This window comes from Gasterosteus aculeatus, chromosome 20 (assembly GCF_964276395.1).
Source record: "Gasterosteus aculeatus chromosome 20, fGasAcu3.hap1.1, whole genome shotgun sequence".
Taxonomy (NCBI): domain Eukaryota; kingdom Metazoa; phylum Chordata; class Actinopteri; order Perciformes; family Gasterosteidae; genus Gasterosteus; species Gasterosteus aculeatus.
Genome location: NC_135707.1, coordinates 1798935 through 1824359, shown reverse-complemented (window position 1 = coordinate 1824359; position 25425 = coordinate 1798935). Strand labels below are relative to the sequence as shown.

Here is a 25425-nt window from a genome sequence, read left to right as displayed (position 1 = left end):
GCCGCCTAGTCTTAGAATATTATAAAGAAATGTTACGTTTAGGGGTGCAAGTAAGCGAGAAAAAAAAATACAAGGTAAAACAAGGTAATCCCCACAAAGACGATTGGAACAATAAAAATGAAAATTTGTGCGATTGCCTGGACTAAATGTTTATGCACGTTGCCATTCACCAAACGCCAAACAAAGGAAACGTAACTTCTGATGCAATCACAATACCCACTTTTACAAAACGTTATCACATTTATTTAAATCATCGTACATGACCACCATATATTATGTCTAACCACTTGATTTTCACATCACATGTTCTCATGCATCACTGATGCTCTCTGATACACGTCTCTCTAGCCTCTGGGTGAACCCAATACACCATAAAGGAAAGACGTTTTTGCTACAGAATGTAGGCATGGCAGGTCCTGGTCGTCCTCGTCTCTCCGTCTGACCCAGAAATCACCGCTGTGAGATTCTCTGAATCAAATTACTAAAACTTAGTCCAGGTTCTTGTGTGTCTCTGTGCCGGTTCGAGCTGTGCCCCCCCCCCCCCCCCCCCCGTCTAGCCAATGGTGACGCCGAAGCCACACTGGAACTTGTTCTTGCGGTGGTTGAGGGAAGCCCCCAGGGCCAGTGTGAGAGGGAGGGGCAAAAGCTTCTTCTCGAGGGTCGCCCCAACCACCCAGTTACTGTCAACTGTGCCTGCGGAGAGAAAAGTCCTTCGTTTTTAACCTTTTTCAAATGAGTATTCACTCAACTTAGTGTGGCCCCGGGTGTGTACACTACATCCATTTACCTTTAAAGAGCAAGTTCGCTTTGGGGACGTCCAACTGGTAACCAAAGGACGCCGAGGTGTCTTGCATCCTCGTGTTGGCTTCAAATTCAACTCCTACCTGCAACTGTATTAGAAGACAAGAGTTCAAAAGGTTCACATTCAATTCAAACGTATCCCAACACAATACCCACCTGGACGTGAAATGAACTCCGATTCAATGCGAATCTTACTGTGTAATGTGTGTTTTGGACAGAGGCTATGCACCGGAGGGAAAGTAAGAATGAAAAATGTTTTGTTCTGCTAACAGTTTAACTTTGAAACATACCCACTCGATATGCCAAACTTAGATTACTGGAGGCCTCATTAGTTTTAACTGTTCCAAAACATAGATTGGGGCTTTTCTCACTGTTGCTTAGCTTTAGGAAAGGATCCCTTGATGGCCAGTATGAAGAGGAGCAACAAAGGTGACCAAAAGAGGGGAAATTATTATTAATATATTTGAGAAAAGATGAAGCTATCCTTTAAAAAAGGTTTTCATCAGATTTCTACACAGAAATACATTCACTCTATCACTTATTTACCTGATCATTGGCTTTGTGATAGTACGTAGCATGAGCTCCTGCCCCACCCAAAGTCAACGTAGCAATGCAGTTGTCCCCTGAGGAGAAATAAAGGGATTTACCTTCAATCACACGCAACAAGTTAAAATTAGGCAACAACTTCTCTAAATCCACGTCACACAACAGAAAAGAGAATTCATGTTGATGACAAATGAAAAACAAGTCAACAAAAAACACAAACCCAAGCATTAGTCATCGATAAAGAGTGGAGATTTACCTGTGTACCTGCCTAACAGGGAGGTGACCGCGCCTTCCTCTCCTGGTCTCCTGTGGTACACGACCTCGCCCCCCATCGCCAGAGCTGGTGTGATGGACTGCAGATAGTGGCCCACCAAAATGCCTGAGGGAGCGTAGTAAAAGAGCCACAATGATATCCACCGCGTGGCCCCGTCTCAAGCTGGATGTCTCCACAACATCAAAAACATTGTGTGCAAACATTGAGTTCACCTTCTCACACGCACCGCCGCTGCAATACGTTCTTACCCCCTTCCCGACTATTATGCTACTATAATGCATAAAGCTGGGGGTTGATTTATGCTTATTTTTGTCATCTTGGGCGTAACGTCTAAAAAAAACTGCACTGCTAATCTGTCAGTGTAACCGTAAAAAACTACACATTTACTATTATTTCGCCTGCGACTTACTCTACTTTTCTTTGTTCGGCCACATTTATTTCAGGCTGCTGGAGAATAACTGCTACAAGGAGCCAGGGTCCCATGTTGTGCTTGTGTAAGTGAAGGGGTGAGGAAGGGGTGGGGGTCAAGGGTGAACATCCGCACAACAACGCGAGCTCTTCTCGTTTCAGCAGCTCCTCAGAGTTGCAACGGAGCAGCTGCTGTGTCAAGTGTGACATCTAGAGGTAAAATACTGAATGCCGCAGTATTTTAAGGCTGCAACTAACTGTTATAATTTTTATTTGTAGTTTTTTTTAATTATTTGACTAGGGGAAAATGCGGACAAAAAATTGCTTATTTCTCCAACTAACATTTTAAACCCATCAGCTTTTCAGTTGATTATCATACGAAACAAAACTAAAAACGGAAAATCTTCACAATTGTTGAAAAAAAAAGTCGAAATCTGTTGACACACGTTTGAATGATGAAAAACCAACATGGTTCGATTAAAAGAGCGAAGAAGCTCCGCAGTGCAACAATGTGTGTGCATTTTACGAGGTAAACTTTTCATATCCATATATCAAGTAGCATGTGGAAGATTAGAGGGTGACGAATGAAATACTCAGTAGAACTTTTTACAAGGCCTTTAAAAATAAATCGTACCAGATCCAACCAGTACGTCTGGATTCCCGAGCGTCACAGCGGCGGTGAAGTCTTCGCCGCGCCACTCCATGTCACACTGCCAGTTCACAAACTTGTGCTGCTGGGTCTGCAGCGCACAAAAAGTACAACAAACATTCAAAGAGTGAAATTATAATGTCCCTGAAACGTAAGCGCTGAATGAGAGATTCGGTATCTGAATCTTTAAGAAGTGCACACACCTGTATGGCTATTTTGGATCGCACGGCAGATGTGAGCTGGTGGATGATTTGGGAATTCAGACTACCCGTATTGTCCATATCTCCAACCATGACTGGGAAAGACTACGGGAACAAACACACCCTCAGTTTTAAAGTTACATTCGACAGCTGCATGATTCCATTGTAAAAGAAAAAACAAAAAGGTAGGTACGTTCATCAGTTGTCTTTATCACCTTGATAAAGACAACACATGCTGTTAGAATGATCTAGCAGAACTTTCAGTGACCAATAAAATATATTTTTTTTGCGTTCAAGGTGGGTGGGAAAATGATCACCTCCGCCGGTCCGGTCTGTTTGGTGCCTACGTAGGTGGAACCAAATCGATAACCAGAATCGCCGAGGGTGCTGAGTGTAACGGTGTGGCAGACCTGGAAGTGGTTACTCAGGCCTTTGTTGACCACCAACCGCACCCCTTCCATCGGCAGAGGGAACACCTCTAGAACAGGAAAACAGAGACAAGTGTGCATAACAATACAATTAATGTAGCTTTAAAGTTTAGAAACTACCATCCGACAATGCAACAGGGGACTCTCCGTTCCCTAACCTTTGCATTTGCGGTGGCACTCCTCGTACATGCCCGGGTTCGGAAGCTGGGGGTCTGCATCGGTCTGCTGGTCCGATCCAGATGTTGACGGGACGGAAGGCATTGTGAAGCCAGGAGGGACCGAGACCAACCCTTGGACCCCTTGACTACCTGCAGCGGCTGCCGGGGCAGGACTGGGGGAGGCGGCCGCCAACACGCTGCCCATCTCTGAGCCTGAGACAGACTGAGGGGGGAGGGAGGGGGAGAGAGAGAGAGAGACTCATCATTCAACTCTATCGATGTCACACAAGCACGCAGCATCCAACCCCGCACGCACTGTACACACATGGCCGCCCGGCCGGCGTGAACGCTGGCGGACCGGCAGCGCCATTGGATCGACCGAAGGCCCAGTTCGGTCCGACTCTGCGTACGACACGCTTATAGGTATCACGAGAAATGCTGAGGCGCAGCTTGCGGCTCGTAACGACGAGAGAAAGGCCGGCCGCCGGTAAGACGACCCGGCTCGCGGTGTTTGACCCGTGAAGGCTCAACGCGAGCTAACGTTAGCAGGGTCGGTTGGGTAACGCTAGCTAGCAGGCTGTGTGACGTTAGCCATGTGGAGACGACCACGAGATCCTTTCGTCCTCGTGGCGGATTTACTGTTACGGAGAAGACGACGTGTGGCTTTTCGACACGCTCTGCGGGTCTCCTGCTCGGTAAATGAATCTCGTACGGTGACGTTTCGGTTACTCACGCTGACCGTTCGGCTCCGGGGTAGCTCTCGACACCGGCAAAGTTCACCACAACGCCCGTTACCGCAGTTGACAAGAGCCCGCCCATTCCCCCGTGAGTCGTCCGCCGATTGGCTAATGCGCATCTAATGTCAAAAGGTCATTGGCTGAACGTGCAGCTGGGGGGTAGCCCTCTCGGTGACGTCACACACTTCATACGCTTAACATTCATCCGATCTCCTGCTGAATGACATTCCAAGGGTACACCTACTTTAGGGGTCATAGTTCATGCCCACGTTTAAATATTATATACAGTCATTGGGGAAACATTTGAGTGTTTTAGAGAATATACACGTGGTTATCAAAAACATATGGTTTGCAGTTTCAAGCTGTAACCCGCCTCTGAACGTCTAACCTAAAGCTACTGTGCAAATGTGGATTTTACACTAACGTGCTGCTTTGAGAAAGACTTGTGACCGGCAGCGTACAGAACCAACTCAGACGGTTACAAGAAGCACAACCCAGGTTTACAAAGAAGACAAAAAAAGGAGAAGGACTCAAATCAGTTGGAGTTTAATGCATTTCAGGCGCTGGCATTGACACATTTTACAGAAAATTGTGGCCTGTCGGTCTTTGCAGTTGAAGCATCTGGTCATCAATTAAAGGTACTCGTTAAGGATACAGAGTAATGCACCAAAATAGTCTGAACCCACCAACTGCGGAAATGGTTTTGTATGAATGAAGCCTGTACTGAGCCGGACGAAATTGGGGAAACAAAATACAACACGGTGGGGAAAAAAAATAAAAAGTAGCTGGAAATTTCACAGTATTATTTAGAATTTAAAAATAAATGATCTGTTAGATTGTGCTTAAGTCAAGAAGTCCAAGGCTGTAAGATATTCTGACTGGTCATGTGGTTTCATAAATAATGAAAACCAATATCCTGTGAATTTTAAATGTGCTTCTTTCAAAACAAACTGATGGGGAATTGATTAGGTGCCATTCTACCTACAATGAAGTTGGGACTGGAGTCGGGGCAAAGGAAGAGGTTTGACGTTACACTAAAAGGCACTTTGGGAGGGGGAGCGGGTCAGAATCTACGCCGACGAGCCGGAACACGCTGGCCTGTAACATGTAAACCGAGACCCATCGCAAACCAGTCATGTCAATTACTGACAACTTCAAGACCTACAAAAAAGAAACAACTTCACCAGCAGCAGCACTGCTTCAGGTGCTTTACTGGGACAACATTGAACCCCCTTTTTAACCATGGCAAAGAGCAAAGTGGTCATATTGGTTTCTGAAGTCGTCTATTTACTTTTGTAACCCTTTGTCAACTCTTCCAAATGTGGATCCCTTTTAAACTAGGATGGATATGTACACAAACTGCCTAGTTTCACCGCTGCAAAAGAAAAAAGGTAATTTATAACAAATGTGGAATGATGGTAAAAGTTACAAAAATAACTACTCAGTGGCCACATTATTTGCACCTGCTCAAATAAACAAAAAAATAGCTACTAAACAGAAAACTATTGGGACCAAAATTTGACTGGAATGATTGTTGGTGCCGACATTCAGCCATTTCCCAGGCAAAAAATAAAGCAAAGCACCCGCGACTGCTACAGCTAAAGCGCTGCGATGGAACAACGGCCGGCCCGGCTCGAGTCGACAGGACGGCGCCTGACGAAGAGGAGCGGAGGTGTGCAGACGGAGAGCGCCGAGGGGGTTAACTGCATCATGTTGGCACACTTTGGGCCCTTGATTACTAACTGAGGGAATGTTTCCAGAAGCTTTTTAATCTCAGGCCATCATTCAGCTGCATCTAATAAAGTAACCACTGAGTGTAGATTTAAAAAAAAAAAGGATGAGTTTCTTGCTGCGCTCGATTCCGTAAGTCTACCTTTGGTTTCACATTTTCATTCTTACAGCAAAAAAACACAAAGGATGACAATGCGCATCTATTGTGGAGAGGCTGGCCTTCAGTACAGGGACCATCTCTGGCAGAAGGGGGAACTTATTGAAGATGCCAGTTTACCAACATGACAGCTGGAGATTATTGTAAACTCAACACGGGAAATACAATTAAATCTAAATTAGACCATTCTGGTGTAAAACTGGGAAACAGAAATTCTTCCTTGGAATCTTGTGTCATGCGTTGTCAAAACTATGTGACGAATGCCAGTCGCCGGGATTCTCCTGAAAAACAAGACAAAAAGGGGCAGAATGAGACATTTCTGAAAGCCACCGCGTGAACGAGTTACGCTGAAGCAGACGGAGCTGATCGGCTCTGTGCAAATCTATGGTGACTGCTGTTTGAGGACAACAACCCTCCCCCTTTAAATCCTTAAAACTTCAGTTAAGAGGATATTATCCATTAGCAAGATTGCACTTCTCCGAGATAGAGTGGCGTGTGCGACTGGGCTTTACTGCTTTAAATGGCCACTAGAATGCACAAACGCAATCTGAACCAGGACGTTAAATTTCCCTCTGAATTCATTCATTTGACTTTTTAAAAAGTCGGTTCATGGACTCCAGTCCGCCTCTCGACTGGCAGAAGAATTCAGTTGAGTAAATAACTAGAACTTGGTCGGCTTGTTTGGCCACAGTCGAGGCAGCTTTACATCACTGAGCCCATGTACTTATTTTGGTCTCAGATGGACCCAAAACTGCTGCTGAAATGTGAGTATTTTACCGTCCTACACAATCAGCTGATTTATGCTTAATTATAAAACCGGTTTAACTGGACTTATCCAACATTTATACATTAGGGGGATTTTCAGTCGATTGATGAGCAACACAAGCAGAAAACTGACCATTTATTCAGATCGCTCCCAGTTCCTTGCTTTTTGCGCCAGCTTCGTCGTGGTCCTCTGCATCTGGGTCAACAGAGTGAAACTCGGCCACATACAGGCTCTTGTCAATGCTACTGGGGATGGGCTTAATGTCAGTGACCAGTTGATCCTCAATGTTCTTCAGGTTGTAGCGATCTTCTGAAGTTATCAGGTTGATAGCCAGACCCAGATGACCAAAACGCCCTGCGAGAGAAGAGACATAGTTCAGCGTGATGAAGTGGAGCTGAGCGGTAGCTGTGAAACAACCTAAAAGAGGAGCTCATCTCACCTGATCGTCCAATGCGGTGCAGGTAGGTCTCTGCATTTTTGGGGAAGTCAAAGTTGATAACCACATTTACTGCCTGGATGTCAATTCCCCGAGTGAACAGGTCTGCAAAAAAAAAATGCAAGTGCAACTTAGTGAACAAAAACTATTTCAATTTCCACTTTATTTAAACTGTGAATCCTCGTCACCCACCTGTGCAGACCAGGTTTCTGCACAATCCATTCCTGAAGTCATGGAACACACGGTTCCTGTATTCCTGCATCATCTTCGCATGAATGTAGAAGCACGAATAACCCAGCTGGGTGATTTTCTTGGCCAGAAGTTCAACCCTCTGGGTCGAGTTACAAAAGATGATGGACTGATTGATTTGAAGCTGAAATAGAAATGAATAAACTCATGAAAATTGACGGCTGAAGGAAAATAGTCATATTTTTTTTTACGGCTGTATCATACGGGCCATTTTAGCTGGTTTTATTTTAAGACAACCAGACGTCAGCGTCTGTTTGTATTCCACGGTCTTTAAATTAAATTCTATACACATGGAATGCCAAATCACTGCCATAATATAACATTGCACACTTAAATGATAGAAAGAAAAGGATTTAGGAGTTAACCATATGGATTAAATCTTGGTCCCAACCCATATTTTTTAAAACAAAAATAATTATGTTAGAAATAAATGAAATAATCAATCAGTCTCAAAATGTTTAGCGAGGAATGAGTAAAAGTGTTTTATGGCATGGTGTTATTCTTAAACTTTTTAACTTCAAACTAGTAGCCACTCACCCTCGAAAACAGCGTGTTGAGACAGTGGACCTTTTGTCTCTCAGTCACGTAGGCGTAGTACTGAGTGATGCCCTTCAAGGTCAGCTCCTCCATCAGGTTGATCTCATACGGCTTCTTCAGATGCTTGCTCTGGAAGAGACATTCACACGGTCATTAAACCAGATTTATGTCTCACTCCACAACAGCGCTGCTGTACGAGTTCTCACCATGAATTTCTGCACACTGATGGGGAAAGTGGCCGAGTAAAGCAGAATCTGACGATCCTTTGGCATGAAGCTGATTATATCTTCAATCAGAACCACAAAGTCCTGGGAGAGCAGCTTATCTGCCTGAGGGAAGATATTTAAGGAAAGGGTATTAAAAACTAAATCAACTGTATCCAAAGTGAATTCACAAATGGAGAGAACCCTACCTCGTCCATCACAATCAATTGGGCTTTATCCATTTTAGCCACACCCTTCTTGATGAGGTCCAGTATCCTGCCTGGTGTAGCGATCACTACATGCACTAATAGCAAAGGAAACAGCAAATCATGTTGAGTTCTGCAGCAAGCACATAACCTAAACTATTTCAAACTAGGGCTGCAACTAACAATAATTTTGATAATCGATTAATCGGTCGATTATTTCTTCGATTAATCGAATCGGATTTTTAAAAAACGGCATCAAAAAGCATTCATTTCCAACCCTTTATTCTAAAACAGAACCTCAAATTCGTCAGAACTAGTTTTCTCTATACTACACTCACAACCACACCCTCATGTTCACTTGAAGCATATTCATTAAATTATTACCATCATTGTAGTGCAAGTTAAGTAAATGCATACAGCTAAAAAACAACCAAGTGCTATGAGATGAATTTAAAATGGTATTTGTAAATAAATGCATTAGAGGCTTCTTAGTTGATTTAATGGATCACCATGTGTCTCCCTTTACAGGCATAACATCAACTACCGTATAACCCACAGTATCTGCGCAAGCGCACTGGACTACCGTATATGACAGCATTAAAAAGTACAACACACACAAATATATTTGTCAACAATAACCAATATGGGACAAAGCACAAAATATCAGACAACACATTGAAAAATGAATGGTCCAAAAGAGGCGAGTAAATAAAAACGTGTCTTGCTAACTGCTTTACTGCTGTTATTAGCGAGCTAACGCTAGCTTGATCAGCTGGATGACGAGTAAACAGGAGGCTTGTTACGTCCCTCACGTCAAAACGGGACCACGTGGACCGGGACCCCCCACGCTCGCACCCCTTAGACGACCAGTCGAACAGACGTCTCTCCCTGCGTCATGTGACTCACAACAACTGCCGGCTGCCCTTTCCTCTACGTCGGCTCGGCGCCTTCATTTTTATTTTTGCTCCGCGCGCATCTCCGCAACTCATTGAGTGACGTAATAATCGCGCGACACAACGAATCAATAATGAAATTCGTTGCCAACGCTTTTAATAATCGATTTTATCGATTCGTTGTTGCAGCCCTATTTCAAACACAGTGTGAAGAAGCAGAAGTGCTGTTGATACAGAGTTTAAGATTCAGAGTCAGTCGCTTAAAAAGGAGGAAATCTATTTAAAAAGTTTTTTTTTTTGTTTTGTTTTTTAAGGAATCATCAACACATTCGGTTCAATAAAAGAAGTACCTGTCTCGTCAAGACGCATGATGTCATCCCTCAAATTGGTGCCGCCCGTGGTAGCCATGACCTTGACACCTCCGAGGTGCTTGCTGAGCTGAATGCTGATCTGGCTCATCTGCAGGGCCAACTCCCTTGTTGGCACCATGACTATGGCTGGAATGACAACATTAGTTTAGCACATTTCAAAAATCTTTACTCTAAAACTTCCATTAAAGTCGATGCATCGGTAAAACGTCAGGGAGTGATTGCGACATTCAACGTGTCAACATTCAACGCGTCTATTAAGGTTTTTGAATTTAATCTCTTCTCGGACTGAGACAGCGGCCCACAGGGCAACAGAGCTTGCACAACTAATTAATTTTAATATTTAAAATAATAAATATTGTTGATTGAACTGTATGACCATTTAAATGTTAATACGGCTGAAAGTAGGACAATATCCAGTTAACGACATCTGCTAATTAGGAAGATGCAGCGGCGGCAGCTCACCCTGGATGTGATCCTTCTTCAGGTCTATCCTCTCCAGGAGGGGGATGAGGTAGGCTCCACTTTTTCCTGTGCCATTCTTGGCCCGAGCCAAAATATCTCTGCCCGACAGCGCGATGGGGATGCTTTCCTCCTTTGGGTAGACGGACAAGACAAATGAGTGGAAATTAGTACCGACGTGACATTTGAAAATAAGGCAAACTACAGGGAAGAACCAACATGCTTATGTAAAACATAACTGAAGCTTAAGTAAATAACAGGTCACGCAATCACCAGTGGCTGTGAAAGGAGTCATTTGGAGTGCAGGTGACCGCTGAAGTGATTACCCTCATTTTTAGGTGACAGAACTCTGGAACCAGTTCAAATATGAACATTTTAGTTTGCTCAGTTATAGTTTATAATTCCCAGAAGGGGAAGTGGATTCCCGCGGGATGAGATTTAATTTCATTACTCCCCACGTGACTGGGACAAGAACGAAAAAAAGGGAGCGAAAGACGACAACAAGAGGTCAGTAGAGAGTCTCAGATACAGCAGGTCCTTTGGCAGGGAAAAGTCACACGCGTGTGCGACACGACGGCTCACTGCGGCACAGACAGTAACCAACAACTACGCCACAGCCAAACTGGTCGATTATGATTTCAGGCCCAGCGTCTTTATTTAGCCACGGGACAGAAGGGAAAATCTGCTGCCGTGTTACTCTCAACTTCACTTAAACAAGAAGGCCCTACGCACCAATGTCTCCACTTACCTGGACAGGGGACGGTTTCTCCCATCCCATTTCAAAGATACCCATAAGCAGCTCCCGCTTTAGGCAGTAGTCTTCAAATTCATTTCCCTTGGTTGATGTCACATCCTGGGTGGGGAAGAGGACAATGTGATTGCTGCTCAATAGCATTAGAAGCCAAGAAGCTTTCAGTGAGTCTCAAATATAGAAAATCCAAAATGTGTGAAGTGGCTGAGAGGTGTGAACTGGGAATCTGAACAATCATGTGGGCAAATGGTAATGTAGCCGTACCGAAGTTCTCATCCGGGTGTCTCTTGGAGGAAGCTCCAGGCACTTCTTCCAATCATCACCAAACCTGATGGCAAGAATTAGCATTATGTCTAAATAAGTTACACATATATAGACAACAGGTTGGAAAAAATTAAAGATATATTGCGCCGAGACTGGGATGCTGGCCGAAAAAAAAGGCTTATTCAATGAACATTTAAAATCTACAATCCGGGTGCAATTAACTTTACTGAAAAGAGAAATCGTGGATTTGCAGACGCTCATTTTTAGATTCAAACAGGTTTGTGGTCTCAAGACGTACCTACTAAAAGCTTTGCAAAGAAATAATTTACATTTTGCAGATCATTGTATCCAGCTTATGAATGTGCAAACTATGTTGTTATTATTATTACGAATATGAGTGATTAACTGACACAAAGCATTTATTTCAATGCAGGTCTGAGAAAATGCAACTGGATCTTACTTGATGCCCCCACTGCTGTGAGGGGCGCTGGTCATTTTCTGGAGGGCGTTGGGCTGTTGGCCGGCGGCGAGGAGCCCCGTCTGGCCTCGGAGCTGCCCGTTTGCTGGTTTGTTCAATCCCATCATGGGTGCTGGGTTCGCCGTCCTTGCTGTCGCCATGGGTGAACTGGCAAGTTTCCTCAGTATGTTATTTTTGCCTTTTGTTCGCTGAGGTTTTGCTTAATGCACCGGTGTGTAAAAAAATAAAAATGTCCTTTTCTCTTTTTTTTTTAAGAATGTATTTTGTACACAATCTGACGTTCAGACCTCTTGAAAAGAAGAAGTCTGCGTATGAATTCTGTCTATTTACAAGACAAACTCTCCAAAAAAGGGAGAAATTAACATTCATGTGAATAAATAAATCAAATAACTGACCTAAACATAAACTCCTTTCCTTCACAGGTATTTGAAGGAATACGCTTATCCTCGCTGTACTGATGATCCGGAATTTTCTTTTTGAGTTCTTTGAGTATCTTGGATTTATCCGTCCAAGTGCCAAGTTTAAACATTCAAAATAGCCAGTAGTAAAATAAGCTCTGCTTGGTCACGACTCAGACTCTTACGATTTGTTCCTTTGACATCAAAAAATCCACAAAAGGTCTCTGCTGAGGCTCAAAAACAGTCACGCTGGAAATGTTTTTTTTTTTTTTTTTTTTACATGGATAGTCCACTTAAATGTCTGTGGTTATCTTGTTGAGCCGGTTTCCTTCACTTCAGCAGCCAAAGTTGAGATGACTGTCTGCAAAGCGCTTCGGAAAGGGCCGATCAACAACAACAAAAAAAATAATCCAGGTTACCTGCCAAACAAATAAGCACATTGCAAAGCTTTAACTGGCAGGAAGAAAAACATCATCACACAAACAACGGCAAACACAAACGAGTCCCACACACGGCCAGAAGTGTGCGTATTAGCGGCAGGTATCTGATATTGTGGAACAAAAGCCAACGGCAGGAAGGCAGCAGCGATGTGGTCACACGAGCGCTGTTAGCAGGATTACGGCGCCGCAGCGACGTCGTCATTCCGACACGAAAACACGATTCAAAGCGCTAACCCGGGCGGCTTGGTGCGGACATCGTGGCTACGACGCAAACCCGAGCTAACTGGCGCTAACTAACTTCGCGGCATTTAAAGGCTAGGAACTAAACTACCCGTCAAAGTTGGATTTAAAAGTTAGCTGGTTGACGTTAGCCACTGCACTTTTTAACCCCATTGAACCAAATACGAAGTAACGCCGACAACGGCGATGCTGTCCAGCGGGGATCTACTCTCACGGTCACTTTATTGCCGATCTCGGTAGCAAAGTTAGCTGGTGGTAAATGAATTAGCAACGTTACAGCTGTAAATTACGTTACAACTTTATGCATAGCAACGTGGCTTTTGACCGTCCAGCTAACATGCTAACAGCAACGTTCCCCCTCGTTTCCCGCGGTTGAGATTAAACTTATTTCAAAACTTTATATCGATGAGCGCAAACAAAAGAAGCCCGTCTGGATCCATTCGGTTCAACACGGTTACTTAAATACTTTTATTTGACCTGACCAAACGCTCGCGTTAGCATGCTATCGTTAGCTTAGCCGGACCGTGTTAACGCAGGCTACACAGTAACTCAATACGCATAAACATGGACGGAGAGGAACGCTACCTTCACTTTGCCACAGACACACAAAGTCTCCCCCGCTGCGTCGCCGCTAAACGTTTCATCGGCAGTTTAATGGAGTTTGGTAAACAATCGCTGTTTGGAGAAATCCACCGAGTTTTCACTCTTTTGTCTCTTCTTTCGGAATATTGACAATTCAACATGGCCGCGCGCTCGTTTTTGGGCTGTGTGTTGGCTCCGGAGGACCCTCCCACCGACCAATCAGAACGCCGCTTTCAAATCCCACAACAGACCGAGGCCACACGTACGTTTCATGTAAAAAATATATATAATTACATATCGACAGCTTTTCACAGTGATAAAACAACACACAGGTGCACAAAGACAGCCATAAGGTGTGTGATTGTAAAAGGCAGAAGGTGGGTAACTGCATTACTATGCAGGTCAGGTCACGTGGCTCATCCGTATTCTAAGCAGAAGACATATGGTGATGAATTTTATTTGTGTTCCCCTTCTTCTCCTGTGATCACTCTAAGTCATTCTGTGAACAGAAGTAAGGTGCAAAACACATGAATGAAGAGGGACTTAGGGTTCACTAAGCTTAGGCCCGTGCTTTTCATTTACTGTCCTTTTTGTCACCAGCGGCACGTTCATGTTGCTTAGATGCATTTGGAGAAATCCCGCAGCAGCTTTCCAGTTGCTGGTTGGGTCCCAGCAGCAGAATCAGCAGGTACGGGTCAGGGAGGCGCCTGAACTCAAAGGAAGGATGCATGTTTCTCCGTGGAGTCCAGAAGAAGATCAGCTTGTCGGGACGTTTAATTTCAGGTGCACTCTTTTGCTAGTTTGTCGTCCCGTTAGCCGAACCTTCTTCTTTTACGGTCGCCTCAGAGGAGGAATAGCTTCAAATTGCACTCAACAATAACGTTGAGCTAGTAAAAGTGTGGATGGAGTCGTCGGAGAATGGGAGGTGCAATGATGAGGGGTGTGTTGTGTGTCCAAAGGTGAACAACCACGGCTGTGACCGGGAGACGGGGACCCTAAAGGAGAAGCAAATTGTGAAAAATGTCTTCTGATTTCTTACTGCAGTTTGTGACAAGTATCACCCTGTGCCTGATCGCCTGTGTGCGAGTGCTTACCATTATCTGTGCAGCTGCTCCTATGTGGTGAGACGGACACACAGTGTTGATCTGGACTTCTAATCGCATTGGAGCCTCTTCCTCGTAACACATCTATTATCTGCAAAATAAAAATATTTGCTTACAAAGCGTTCTGTCAACGCGACATTGTTGGAGAAAACTGCACTATTTAGTTCTGTCCTCTAGAGGGGAGGAAACACACATTTATTTTACATTTCCAACCATTTCTTCCAACTAATCTAAACCCAGACGAGTCAAGTAGATCTGGCAGTTGAGTTGATCCGGGCATTGAACTAGTGGTGGGATTTTCCATCAGAGAAACTACATTGACTGATTGTAAATTTTCACAATATCAAGTTACTTGTTCGTTCTCAATTTGGCAACCCTTTAGTTTCTATTTGTCTGAATTGACCTGAGGCAGCGGCCTGCAACCATACGAAATGGCAACGCAAACAATACCGCAAGAATGGAATTTATCTTTTTTTTTTCTTCAGGGACGCTTTAGCTCACTCTCTTGTTCTTGGCCACCATCACAGGGGTGTCATTGTGGTAGTTCTTCAGGCTGCTGTCAGCCCCGCTCTTCAGCAGCAGGCGCACCGTGTCCACCTGACCTCGGCCACAGGCGGCGTGCAGCGCCGTGTTCCCGCTGTAGGACTGACTGTTGACATCACAGCCTCCCTGCAGGAGAAAAAAAAAAACGAGAAGTTGAGCCAAATGTGAGTCATCAAGAAAGCCAACAGAGACGCAGTTAGGCGTTGGAAGTGAAACAGATAGATAGATTGGGAGGGTGAGTTAGAATACACGGGAGAGAGGAACAAGAGGCAATGCTAAGAAAGGAGAGCTTAAGAAAAGAGAAGAGATAATTATGTCCACGCGCAACCCGTCAGCCCCCCGACAATACGGCGACACTGCGACTATTTAGCTTGAATCATCGGAAGCTCTTGTCTGGGGGCTAGAAAAGAACGAGAAAAGAAGTTTGTGAGCTAGAAAGAAGAAAACAGAACGATCCGATCGAGCTGAGTCACATCGCTTCGCTCCCCTCCTCCCTCCCAACCCAAACACCCTCATTACCCCGATGAGGAAGTGGACCATGTCTACGTCATTGCTCTCCACCGCATGCATGAGGGGACTCTGGCCACTCTTGACGTCCTGATCAGAGAGGACGAAAAAAAAAAAAAAAAAGCACCAGGGGAAAAGTTAAGAGGACGCACAGACGGTAACCATCGGCGGTTGTGACGTTGTGAATCTTGGGTGTCACCATGGCGTTGATGTCAGCGCCGGCCTCCAGCAGCATCCTGGTCAGATCTTTCTGTCCACGCAGCACCGCCAGGTGGAGAGGGCTCAGACCTGAGGACACGAGGGAGCATGCGCTTTAAGGCAAACACGCACATGCAGCGTGTCGTGAGTACACGTACACACTCCTGCTTGAAACACACAGTAGAAACTCACAGAGACATCGGTGGAACATGGCTAGTTCTCTACACAAAGGTAAAGTGGTGGCTTGTTGTCACGTGAGATGTACAGAATATGAAATTTAACAACAACAACAATCATTCAAAGAGAACTTTAAAATGATTCAGCGCAGGATGCTCGGCCAAATAAATCTTCTGGAGGTGTTTTTTTCTCTATCTGAAGGAAAATAACTAAATGTTTGTCCGGGATGCTTTATTTCGGACGGGAAAATCAATCTGTGATGGTAAAGTTTGTCATTCGGCGGAAGTTGGCGGCCATGTTGTTAGATCTAATCCCTCCAGTCAAACTCAGTTCCAGTTCCACATAACCAACGTGAATATGTTGGGGGCTTTCTCCTGCACGCCGGCATAAACGGTTCTTGTGCTGTGACGTCGCAAGAACACAAAAGGAAATGAGTCAATGTGACCCGACCACACCAGAATAGAGACGCAGGACACGTCCTCTGCTCAGAGCTCACGTCCCACAACAAAGCAGTGGGACCGTCTGTGTTGTTGTTTACCTATTTGACCGTTTCTATTGCAAATGACTCTGAATCAAAGCATCTGCAGACTCCGCGTGTCAATGAAAACTAGGTCACGAGCGCGCGTGTGAGAGAAGGGCTTCTCCCGTCGACTGCGACTCACCCTCGTAGTTCCGCGTCTCCAAGCACGTGGAGGATTGGCCGTGAGAAAGCACGACGGACAGACAGGCGCGCTGGTCGTATTCGCAGCAGAGGTGGAGCGCCGTTTGGCCGTTGCGGTCCAGGGCGGCGGGATCGGCCCCGTCCCTCAACAAGGCGTCCACCATGGCGGCCTGCTGCGTGATCACTGCCAGGTGAAGAGGAGTCTGAGGGGGAGGACGAGAGCGAGTCAGCACATTGTCTGCGAAAAGGGTTTTTCGCTTTGCAGCACACGCAACGCTCCTCCAGAGACGGGACAGAGTCTAGCTGTTCATCCACTAAGCTAAACATGCGCATGTGTGAAATAGAGATACGAGAGCGGCATGATCTCCCCCGACTCTCAGCGGACAGTCGCGTTGTTGAGGTGTTCCCGCTGCGAGACAACGGCGACAAAATCCTAAATATCTACGCTAAAAGGAATAAATGACAAACAAGAAAAAATGACGCGGTGCGAATGAATTCACCTCAATCATCACCAAGTGAGTTTAAAGGAAAAACATTATCGTTTCTAGTCAAGGCCGTCTTTCATTTCTAACCTGTTCTGCAGGTTAAAGGTCAGAGACACAATAGGAACTATGCCTGTACCAACAGGCCAACGCCTTCATACGGTAAATAAACAAGGAACCTCGTCTGGTGCACTTATCGTTACCACACAATATGAGATCATGAGGTGTGTGTGCTGCAGGCCTGTCCCACACACACACACACACACACACACCCACACACACACACACACACACACACACACACACACACACACACAAAGTCAATATTCATATTTGTCAGCAATTAAATCAAAGTCCAAAAAACAACAACCAAGGCAATAAACTGTGTGATTAATTCTATATTGGAAGGAACCTGTAGTGAGAAACAGCCTGTAAATATGCAGGAAAAACACAAATTACGCAAAAAAGTGCAGAATGAATTAGCTTGAGCAATGTGGGATGTTCCTCTGGAGAGCAGCGTGTATCATCCTGTTGACGGGCAGGGAGGCTTCTGACAACCTTTGGAATCAAGCCCAGCAATATTTCATCCATAAAAGGAAGTCCTCTGGACCGGACTTTTTAGCCGCAGTGGAGATTACACAATTGGCACAAGCGGGAACAGATGGCTGGTCCAGGTTTCTCTTTTGCTGTGCTGTTTCTGTACGTGTGTGTGTGTGTGTGTGTGTGTGTGTGTGTGTGTGGGCGTGCGTGTGCCGCGGGTTTGTTCCAGTAAAGAACATTGAAAAGTTGCGTTGCAGTGAGAGACTCTTTGCGGAATTCCTTCAGCGTTTCAATGCCAGTGATTCTCCCCACCGCTTCTGTTTCCCTGAATCCGGTGACTCACGCACAAACACAAAAGCAAAAAACACACACAAATTCCCATCAAAGATTCACGTTTCTTTCTTCCCACAATCAGACATCATGAAAAAAGGCGCTGAGGAAATGTCTCTGGCAGAATCCTCTTAACAAGGTACGTTGCACAGTGAGGCCTCTTAAGGCCTCGAGATTAGACCTCCGAGTTGGAGGAGTTTATCTGTGGCTTCCTGCAAAGCATTTAAAACTAAAATCCTGCAAGATAGGAGGAAGGGAGGGAGTGAGGAGGGAGGAGGGGGGGTGCAGGGCGGAGACACGGAGGAATGAGGAAGAAACGGAAGCAACATGGAGGGAAGTCCAGGGAAAGGACGCGGGATGGCGAGGGAAAACCCCTTGTCTCCCCCCCCCTCCCGCGCCCGTCCCTGCACACGCATGCCTGCGTGAAGGGAGGATCAGCATGGAGACGAGAGGAGAGCAGCGGGCATGAAGATCAGCCGCAGGCCGCAGGCAAACGCAAAGAAGCCTGTCGCACAAACAAACATCACACGCGTTGACGTCGGCGTTGTTGACAATCGTTCCCGACAGCATCGGCCCGCTCACTGGTCACGGTCACAGGCGCTGGATTCTCACAAAGAATATGCAGCAAGAGATATGAAGGAGGGCAGCACCAACACAACGAGACTGATAGAGAGACAGAGACAGAGAGAGAGAGAGGGAGAGAGAGAGAGAGAGAGAGAGAGAGACAGAGAGAGAGAGAGAGAGAGAGACGCACAGTAAGGGAAAGTCCCCGTGAACTACCCTCTCAACCGAGTTATGTTGAGAAACAGCCCAAAGCAGAAAGGCGAGGGGGGGGGGGGGGGGGGGGGGGGGAGGGGTGTCATGTGACTTCTCGGAACGAGGATACTAAAGCGCACACAGAGACGCGGATATCTCGCCGGGTGCACGCACCCTCGTTACCAGAATGCACGCAAACAAACAATAAAAATAAAAAAAATAAAAAATAAACTCACGACGTAGTGACAGGAATGTTAAATCACAGCAGACGGCGTTGCACGCCGCATCGTAGCAGCTACATGCGCTTCTTTGATCTGAAGCACATTCAGCGCAGGTTTTGGTGGCCCCCCCCCCCGCATGGCCCCTCGCATGGCCCCCGCATGGCACCGTCGGCAGCAAGAGTCTGTCACCTGTAGCGTGCGTTCGTGCAGCCGGCCTGCCAGCGGGCGCAGCGTGGGAGCATCAAGCAGCTTTCTCTGCCGTTACAGTAGTTTGTGGAGTGGAAGGGAAATCAACTACCCGCTTACGCTGCACTGCTTCGTTCTGGTACTGATAGTAACACTCTGTCAATAAGTCCCTTATACTTCAGACCACTTCAGTCGGCCAATGCCAGAAAATATGTTGAGGTCTGTTTAGATAAGATTAAAAGTTAAGTTCTGATATTCAGTTAAAACCACACAATCGAGTATGCAAATGACTACGACAGGACCCGTGCCTCAAAATCTCCCTTTTTGGTAATAATTGCATGTGGCATAAAAGGTGTGTGTGTGTGTGCGTGTGTGTTTGTGTGCGTATGTCGCGTGCGTACGTTTTCTGACTGAAGGTAGACACAGGATATCATAAAAGCTGTGCTTTGAAGCCTCAGCAATGAGGAAAGACACAACAACCGATGTGAGCGCCAGCGTTATTTCTGGTAAGCGGGCCTGCGGTGTCCTGCGCGGTGTGAAACTCCAGCCCTGAGAACTAAAGCTCTGCACAGCTCAGGTGCTTTCGACTGCTGAGGAATGAGAGAGAAGAGAGGGGGGGGGGGGGACGGGGGGGAGGGGGGGCTGCTGGCTGGGGGCCAGTGGTTGGGACAGCCCTGCGTTGGGAAACACTCAGAGACAATTCCTTGTGCACATTCCAGTAAAGTACAATGTACTTTCTCCCTTGTGTCGACGTTGCTATTCGGGGAGCTGAAGGTCTCTATTTCTCAGAAAAGCAAAAGTTCAATGAGTGCAAATGTCAATTAATACTGTAAATAAATACTGTAAAAGACGCTCTTAATGTGCAGGAAGAATGTATGTGCGTGCTGAAATGTTTCTCTAAAAACCTGTTAGTGATCTCAGGGGGTCACGATAATCTTCACTGTTTCCATCCAAAACCCAACATTCCAATTCTGAAAAAGTTTAGAGGAAATGTGACATAATAAAGTAAAACAAAGAGCTGGGAAACACAGGCGGCCCTTCCCAGCCGCTGTATGGTTGCGGCTCCGAGCGCAGCTGAAGTAACCAGGAGGCGTGAATTCCACAACCAGAAGAGTGTGGCAGTAACCTGGTGCAAGGCGAGGAGGAAACCGAGGCACTTCCTCTTTCATTCTATTCCATGTTGCTGTCATCAGGTGGCTGAGGCAGCGGGGGAAATGGCTTTTACATGCTGTGGTGGTTAAAAACCCATCTCCCTTTCTACCCTGCGTCCATCTGCAAAGGCCTTCTCGGGTCTCAAAGCGTCGCTTCATGCCGCTCAACCATCCACAGGCTGACGCCCTTCGGCTGAGGGGGGGGGGGAAGAAAACCTCGACTTACACTAGTGTGACCGGGGATCGAACCGCCGATCCTCTGACACGGCGACCCTCCTGTGCCACCGACTGAAGCATCAAAAAGATCTTTCTGTGCATCGCTGCCGCGTTTAATATCTTGGCTCAAATGTTAAAACAATTCAGCATTTGCAAAGTGTCTCCCCCCCGTGTGTGTGTGTGCGCGTGTGTGCATGCATGCATGCGTGTGCATTCGAGGTGCACTGGTCTTACCTGCCGCAGGTTGTTGTAGACATCGAGGCCTCTGCGAGCCCACAGCAGGAGTTGGATCAGTTCGCGTACGAGGGGCAGCTCCTCTTGTACCACGGCTATGTGGAGCGCTCTGCGGCGGAAGCAGAATATAGAACGTTACACAGGCCGGCTGAGACGGACTCAAGTGGAGAATCCCTTTCGCTTCCTGTGTGTGATGTAGAAAGAACCTGCATATACGTAAATGTAATAATCTTCACGCTGACATGTGTGTCAATTTCATTCCAGCACGATTTGTTTTGTGACACTTCTGAGAACTGTTGAACTCGCTGCACTTTAACAAGAAGTTTGTAAAAGTATTTGTTGTTTGACAAATGAAAGGAAAGGCGAGGTAGTTAATTCAAGAGAAAATAACAGGGACATTTTGGGAAATGCTTGAGAAGATGAATATTGAATATACGGTTACACCCGGTAAGACTAACTAACTAAACTAAAGTTGACGTTATATCTTGAACCTGTACAAAGAAACAAAGTGAATCTAAAACGAGCAGCTATTAAACTTGCTTTTTTTTTTACTTTAAAAGGCTTTATTTTCGGGTGGCCAATCCAACCAGAGATGGACTTTTTTCAGAAGTATTACGCTTTTCATCAAACCGCCACTAACGAGAACCAAACGTGATCTCCGTTCTCCCAGGAACAGTTGTACTGAGGAACCTTACAGATAAACTCAGCTTCATGACTCACACGACTCTTATCACGGCCTCATCGAGATTAAAGGGAAACCGCTGTGTGGTCGCTACGTGAAGCGAAAGCATGAACGCAGGGCAAAGTTTAGGACGAGGAGAAGCTGAAAACCAAGCCAGGGGGGGGAGGAGGGGCCTCCTGCAGAAGGTGCGCATTTTTATTTTTCAAGAAAGCAGGTTCCAGTAAGAGCCCGACTCATTTGATGTCACTTCCTGTTGTCGGCGACAACGGCAGCGCTCTTTATCTTGCTCCGGGCTCCTGTGACATCCAGCCGTTCGCAGGAGCCGTTTGTGACAAGGGGCTTTCTGCAGGTTCGCTCAGGCAGCTCCGCCCGATGGAGAGGTCCCATCCGGACCAGAAGCGCAGCCGCGGTGCAGGAAGCAGGGGAGCTTCTTGAGAAGTTGAAAGCGCCCTTTGCAACAGAATTCGAGATCAGAAATAAAAATTCACCCGCAACACCTCTTCTCGGCAGCGTGAAAGTCAAATTCCCAGATACAAACGTTGTCTTTGAGCAGACGGTAGACACTCTGTGTGATGGTGTCTTCCAAACACACAGAAACCAAACAGCTTTACACGATCTCTACACTCACAGCGAAAAACCCAGAATAATGCTGCCGTTAGACACGAGGCAACGTTCACCGGCTGCAGGAGACCGGAGCGCTACTCATGCATGATCTGCCTGTGCATGTGTACAAACATGCAGAGTTGCTTATGAAGGAGCCGGCAAGGACACCAACTCTCAAAGTGAATCGTCTCCTGTGCGGGAGCAGCTTGCAGGTTCAATAAACGAGGTTAAAAAAAGCAGAACTGCGAGTTGGAACGGGAGCGCGTTGGTTCGTTCCTCGGCTGGTGGCCGTTCCTGTAACTGAGCTCAGTGAGCAGATCTGAATGAAAAGCGATCTGTTTATCACATTTACTGTACTTCACGTGCAACCACCATGTGCCCTGAAAGCCCCTCGCGGCGTCTCCGCTCGTGAATGCGGCGACCGAACCAGCAGCGCAGTCAGACATGCTCATTAATCCGTCTAATGCGAGACAAAAGGTCGAGGCGAAAAAGGGACATCTCTGCTTCCATCTCTTTCTTTTCCTTACAAGAGGAAACTGCACTGTTTCTAGTTCCTGGAAGTGGGCCAGACCACAGCCCCAGACGACCTCAGGCCTCAGCAGCAGTGACGCAGACGCCAGCTGTACCGCAGCGACACTTAACAGTCCCGGTGTAACCGTGTGTGCTGCGTCTTTGAGGCGTGGCGGCACGGTGCGGTATCCTGCCTGGTGAGGAGGGGGAGAGCGGAGACGGGCCGAAGGATCCCACTGAGGCCCCCTGTGGTCTGAGGACCTGCTGGGCCGCCAGGTGAAGTGCCAGCAGTAAACAAGAGAGAAGCGTCGGGATCAACGAGAGACGAGGGGTTACTGGTCCACGCCGGAAACCCGGGAAGCACGACGGCGTTTTGTGCCGTCATCTGGTTGTTTTTCACTTCCCCACCACTTCTATATTCATCACAAGAGTCACTTCTCACTGTCACAAGTCATCGCAGTGCGAGTGTGTTGTGCAACTACTCGCATGATTTAGACATCGTGCAGACATCGACTCGTCGGCATGGATAGAAAGCGAGTCGGAGGACTGTGGACAGTGACACATTCGCGCCGTCGGGCAAACGCGATATTCTCTCTGGTTCCACCATCAACTGAGTAATGTGTGATGTAAAATAAGAAAACAAACAAGAGGAACCTCTCTGAGGACAGGTTCCTGTCGGTAGTGACATTATTAGAACTGGATGCGTTGCCCTGAGCCTTAAGCACCTTCGTGACCCCGGCGACCTCGAGGTCGAGTGAACTCCTTTAGCTTTTTAGTCCAATTAAAAACAAACAACAGAGCATCGGGTCCCCATGTGCAATAATAGGGTCTAAGATGACAATATTGACCCAGAAAATGTGTTTTTACGTGACATTTTCGATGATAAGAGTATCACAATCGCGTTATTGTGCCGTAAACTGACCGACTGGAAGCGCGTAGCGATACCAGCTGCGCGCACATCTCACAAACACAGAGAGAGAGAGAGATGAAGCTGATAAAAAAGAAAGCGGTAAATGAGGAAGTAAGGAGCGGATGTTTGGGTTTTTTTCTTTTTTTCAGACCATTCATTTAAAAACACAGAGAAGAAAAATGAGAAAGACAGAGACACCTGAGGGAAACCGCAGTGGTGTCTAAAAACTGAGCACTCACTGCTCTTCCCGAAACTGAGGGGCTCAGAGGCGCTGAGAAGAGACGCCTAACACCCCCATTGACGTAGGAAGGCAGGCGCGTGCTCGCTGTCATAATTTGCATTATGCGCACGCACACACACACACATGTGCATACGGGCATGTGAAGGGGGGCTGAATTCGCACTAAGTTTCAAGCAACCGCAAAGTAGGTACGACGCAACCGAGGTCTGAACTGCACAACAAACGGGGGTTTGAGTTCATGAGAATGCATCAATTCCCCAGAAGAAAATGTTTACATCACTACTTGCCGTCGACCATTTGATGCAGTGACACGACGAGGTGACGAGCGAAGGGGCGCAAGAGGCAGAGGTCGAAGGGCGAATCGTGTGAAGGAAAGTTCTGTTCAGCCTGTGCAAATGTGGAGGCGAAGAAGCCCGTCGCGTCTTACTCTGTCATGGCGGGTGTCTGATTGTGGTCATTAGAACTGATACATGAGACAATAAGCAGCTGTGACATCACGGGACTCACATGTCGGTCATCACGGGTTCGTCTTGTGATGTAAATAACGGTGATGCAAAATCAGAGTAATTTCATTCTTAGACATGCTATGTTTTCAGTCATATGACTCTGTGTCAGCGTGTGTGTGTGTGTGTGTGTGTGTGTCGTGTGAGTTTGACATTTCAGTTTTCGTGTGGGCGGCTGGGTGTTAAAAACTTTAGACAAAGTAAAGTAACCATGCGTTACTGTGAACTATTTGCATTATCTCGAGACCTCCTCCAGTGTCCTGCACAGTGTTTCACCCCCTGCGCCCCCATCCCTCACCCCCCCATCCCCCCTCACAGCCTGAGATACCAGAAGATCACAGCCTTCATGATCCACCTAGATGATCACTACTCAACTAGCCCCCTTCACAGGAAGTGAAACACCAGCTAAAACAAAAACTGAGATGATATTACAGGCGTCTCACGAACCACGTTCACGTTCACGGCGGCAAAAGCTTTGCTGAGGTTCTGTGCCTCGCTGATACTGGGACCGGCTTGCTGGGACCATTTTGAACTCCAACCAGTTACTATGTCTGCCGAGGGAAAAAGCTCCGCATGGTTCATACATTTTAGGATGAAGCGCGGCAGAAAGATTTACCGGATTCACTAATCGTATTACAAGAAGTTAGCGATGCTTTTTATGTGCAATTGAAAGTATGAATCTCAATCGAACCCTTGACCTCTGCAGGTGTTATTAGTCGGGTCTGTCTACAGAAATGACAATAAATGCCTAAAACTCGTTAGAAATCCCACAAAAGCTTCTGACCGGAAAGTCTTCACGTTTCCACTGTTTACTAAAAAGCTCTGATTATAAAAACTGCTTCCATGCGTGACTTATGTGACGAAACCTCCACCCAAAGCCAGTTAAAGACATACGTGTCCCCGTCTTCATCCTGACGTGTAGCCAGCGCGACACCGGTCTGCAGGCCGTCCGGGTGGGCCGGGGGGGGGTTCACCTCGGGGATGGGGGGCAGACAGTACCCAGGGAACGGGCCTGAGCAGGGAGGACCTGCAAAGAGAGACGGACACCATTAAGACACATATACAAATAAAACGCATTCTCCTTGCGATGTGGAAGTGGGTTTGCGTATAGAGTTCAGTTATGACTTGACCCGGTGAGCTACTGAACCAGTGCAGGAGAAAAGCTGACTGGACACTTTCTCATTGATTCAGCAGCGGCTGCATCGACTCCACTGCATTTCCTCTGTGACACACTAGTGCCCAAACAATGTAGTAATAGTAGAAGCAATACCAACGAACAATCCTTGGAGAGCAAGTGCTTGTTCTCCCTT

General features: G+C 46.5%; 3 protein-coding genes across 5 annotated transcripts in view; all 3 read right to left on the bottom strand.

Annotated features, from left to right (window-relative positions):
• Positions 1-220: 220 nt before the first annotated feature.
• On the bottom strand, positions 221-4335 carry tomm40 (translocase of outer mitochondrial membrane 40 homolog (yeast)). Its single transcript, XM_040165343.2, has 9 exons — positions 4198-4335; positions 3465-3687; positions 3196-3356; positions 2882-2983; positions 2664-2769; positions 1604-1726; positions 1348-1424; positions 788-890; positions 221-693 (listed from the first exon to the last, which is right to left on the bottom strand). Exons 1-9 carry the CDS (start codon positions 4318-4320, stop codon positions 554-556), a joined length of 1158 nt encoding a protein of 385 aa, XP_040021277.1. The 5' UTR covers positions 4321-4335; the 3' UTR covers positions 221-553.
• A 396-nt stretch (positions 4336-4731) lies between these two features.
• On the bottom strand, positions 4732-13550 carry ddx61 (DEAD (Asp-Glu-Ala-Asp) box helicase 61). 2 transcript variants are annotated; one of them, XM_040165340.2, is made up of 14 exons: positions 13366-13550; positions 12098-12519; positions 11685-11849; positions 11225-11288; positions 10958-11062; positions 10213-10342; positions 9730-9876; positions 8490-8584; positions 8284-8406; positions 8078-8206; positions 7484-7664; positions 7295-7396; positions 6988-7209; positions 4732-6370 (listed from the first exon to the last, which is right to left on the bottom strand). In XM_040165340.2, the coding sequence occupies exons 2-13, from the start codon at positions 12229-12231 to the stop codon at positions 6995-6997; spliced, it is 1590 nt and encodes a 529-aa protein (XP_040021274.1). In that variant the 5' UTR covers positions 12232-12519; positions 13366-13550; the 3' UTR covers positions 4732-6370; positions 6988-6994. The 2 variants fall into 2 exon arrangements, with proteins under 2 accessions (XP_040021274.1, XP_040021275.1); XM_040165341.2 differs by lacking the exon at positions 12098-12519 and having other exon boundaries at positions 13366-13524.
• Positions 13551-13629: 79 nt separating this feature from the next.
• bcl3 (BCL3 transcription coactivator) overlaps positions 13630-25425 on the bottom strand; it is a 23606-nt gene continuing 11810 nt past the window's right edge. The window contains exons 3-10 of one of the 2 annotated variants that reach the window (XM_040165342.2): positions 25010-25142; positions 20668-20776; positions 16553-16754; positions 15715-15803; positions 15528-15605; positions 14967-15134; positions 14457-14556; positions 13630-14357 (exon numbers count right to left, since the gene is read on the bottom strand). In XM_040165342.2, coding sequence (XP_040021276.2) covers positions 14233-14357; positions 14457-14556; positions 14967-15134; positions 15528-15605; positions 15715-15803; positions 16553-16754; positions 20668-20776; positions 25010-25142 — 1004 coding nt within the window. In that variant the 3' untranslated portion in view covers positions 13630-14232. The remainder of the gene's footprint in view (positions 14358-14456; positions 14557-14966; positions 15135-15527; positions 15606-15714; positions 15804-16552; positions 16755-20667; positions 20777-25009; positions 25143-25425) is intronic. The other variant, XM_078094440.1, reaches the window with a different exon arrangement.

What these genes read in the sequence shown, in the direction of transcription:
- ddx61 (XM_040165340.2), bottom strand. Translation starts at nt 12,231, where the DNA reads ATGTTTAAACTTGGCACTTGGACGGATAAATCCAAGATACTCAAAGAA. An exon ending in ACACCCGGATGAGAACTTCG is followed by an intron (nt 11,063 to 11,224) that starts GTACGGCTACAT and finishes TTCCCCACCCAG; the next exon opens with GATGTGACATCAACCAAGGG. An exon ending in AGAAACCGTCCCCTGTCCAG is followed by an intron (nt 10,343 to 10,957) that starts GTAAGTGGAGAC and finishes GTCTACCCAAAG; the next exon opens with GAGGAAAGCATCCCCATCGC.
- tomm40 (XM_040165343.2), bottom strand. Translation starts at nt 4,320, where the DNA reads ATGCGCATTAGCCAATCGGCGGACGACTCACGGGGGAATGGGCGGGCT. An exon ending in AACAGACCGGACCGGCGGAG is followed by an intron (nt 2,984 to 3,195) that starts GTGATCATTTTC and finishes TTGTTCCCGTAG; the next exon opens with TCTTTCCCAGTCATGGTTGG. An exon ending in CCTGTTAGGCAGGTACACAG is followed by an intron (nt 1,425 to 1,603) that starts GTAAATCTCCAC and finishes ATTTCTCCTCAG; the next exon opens with GGGACAACTGCATTGCTACG.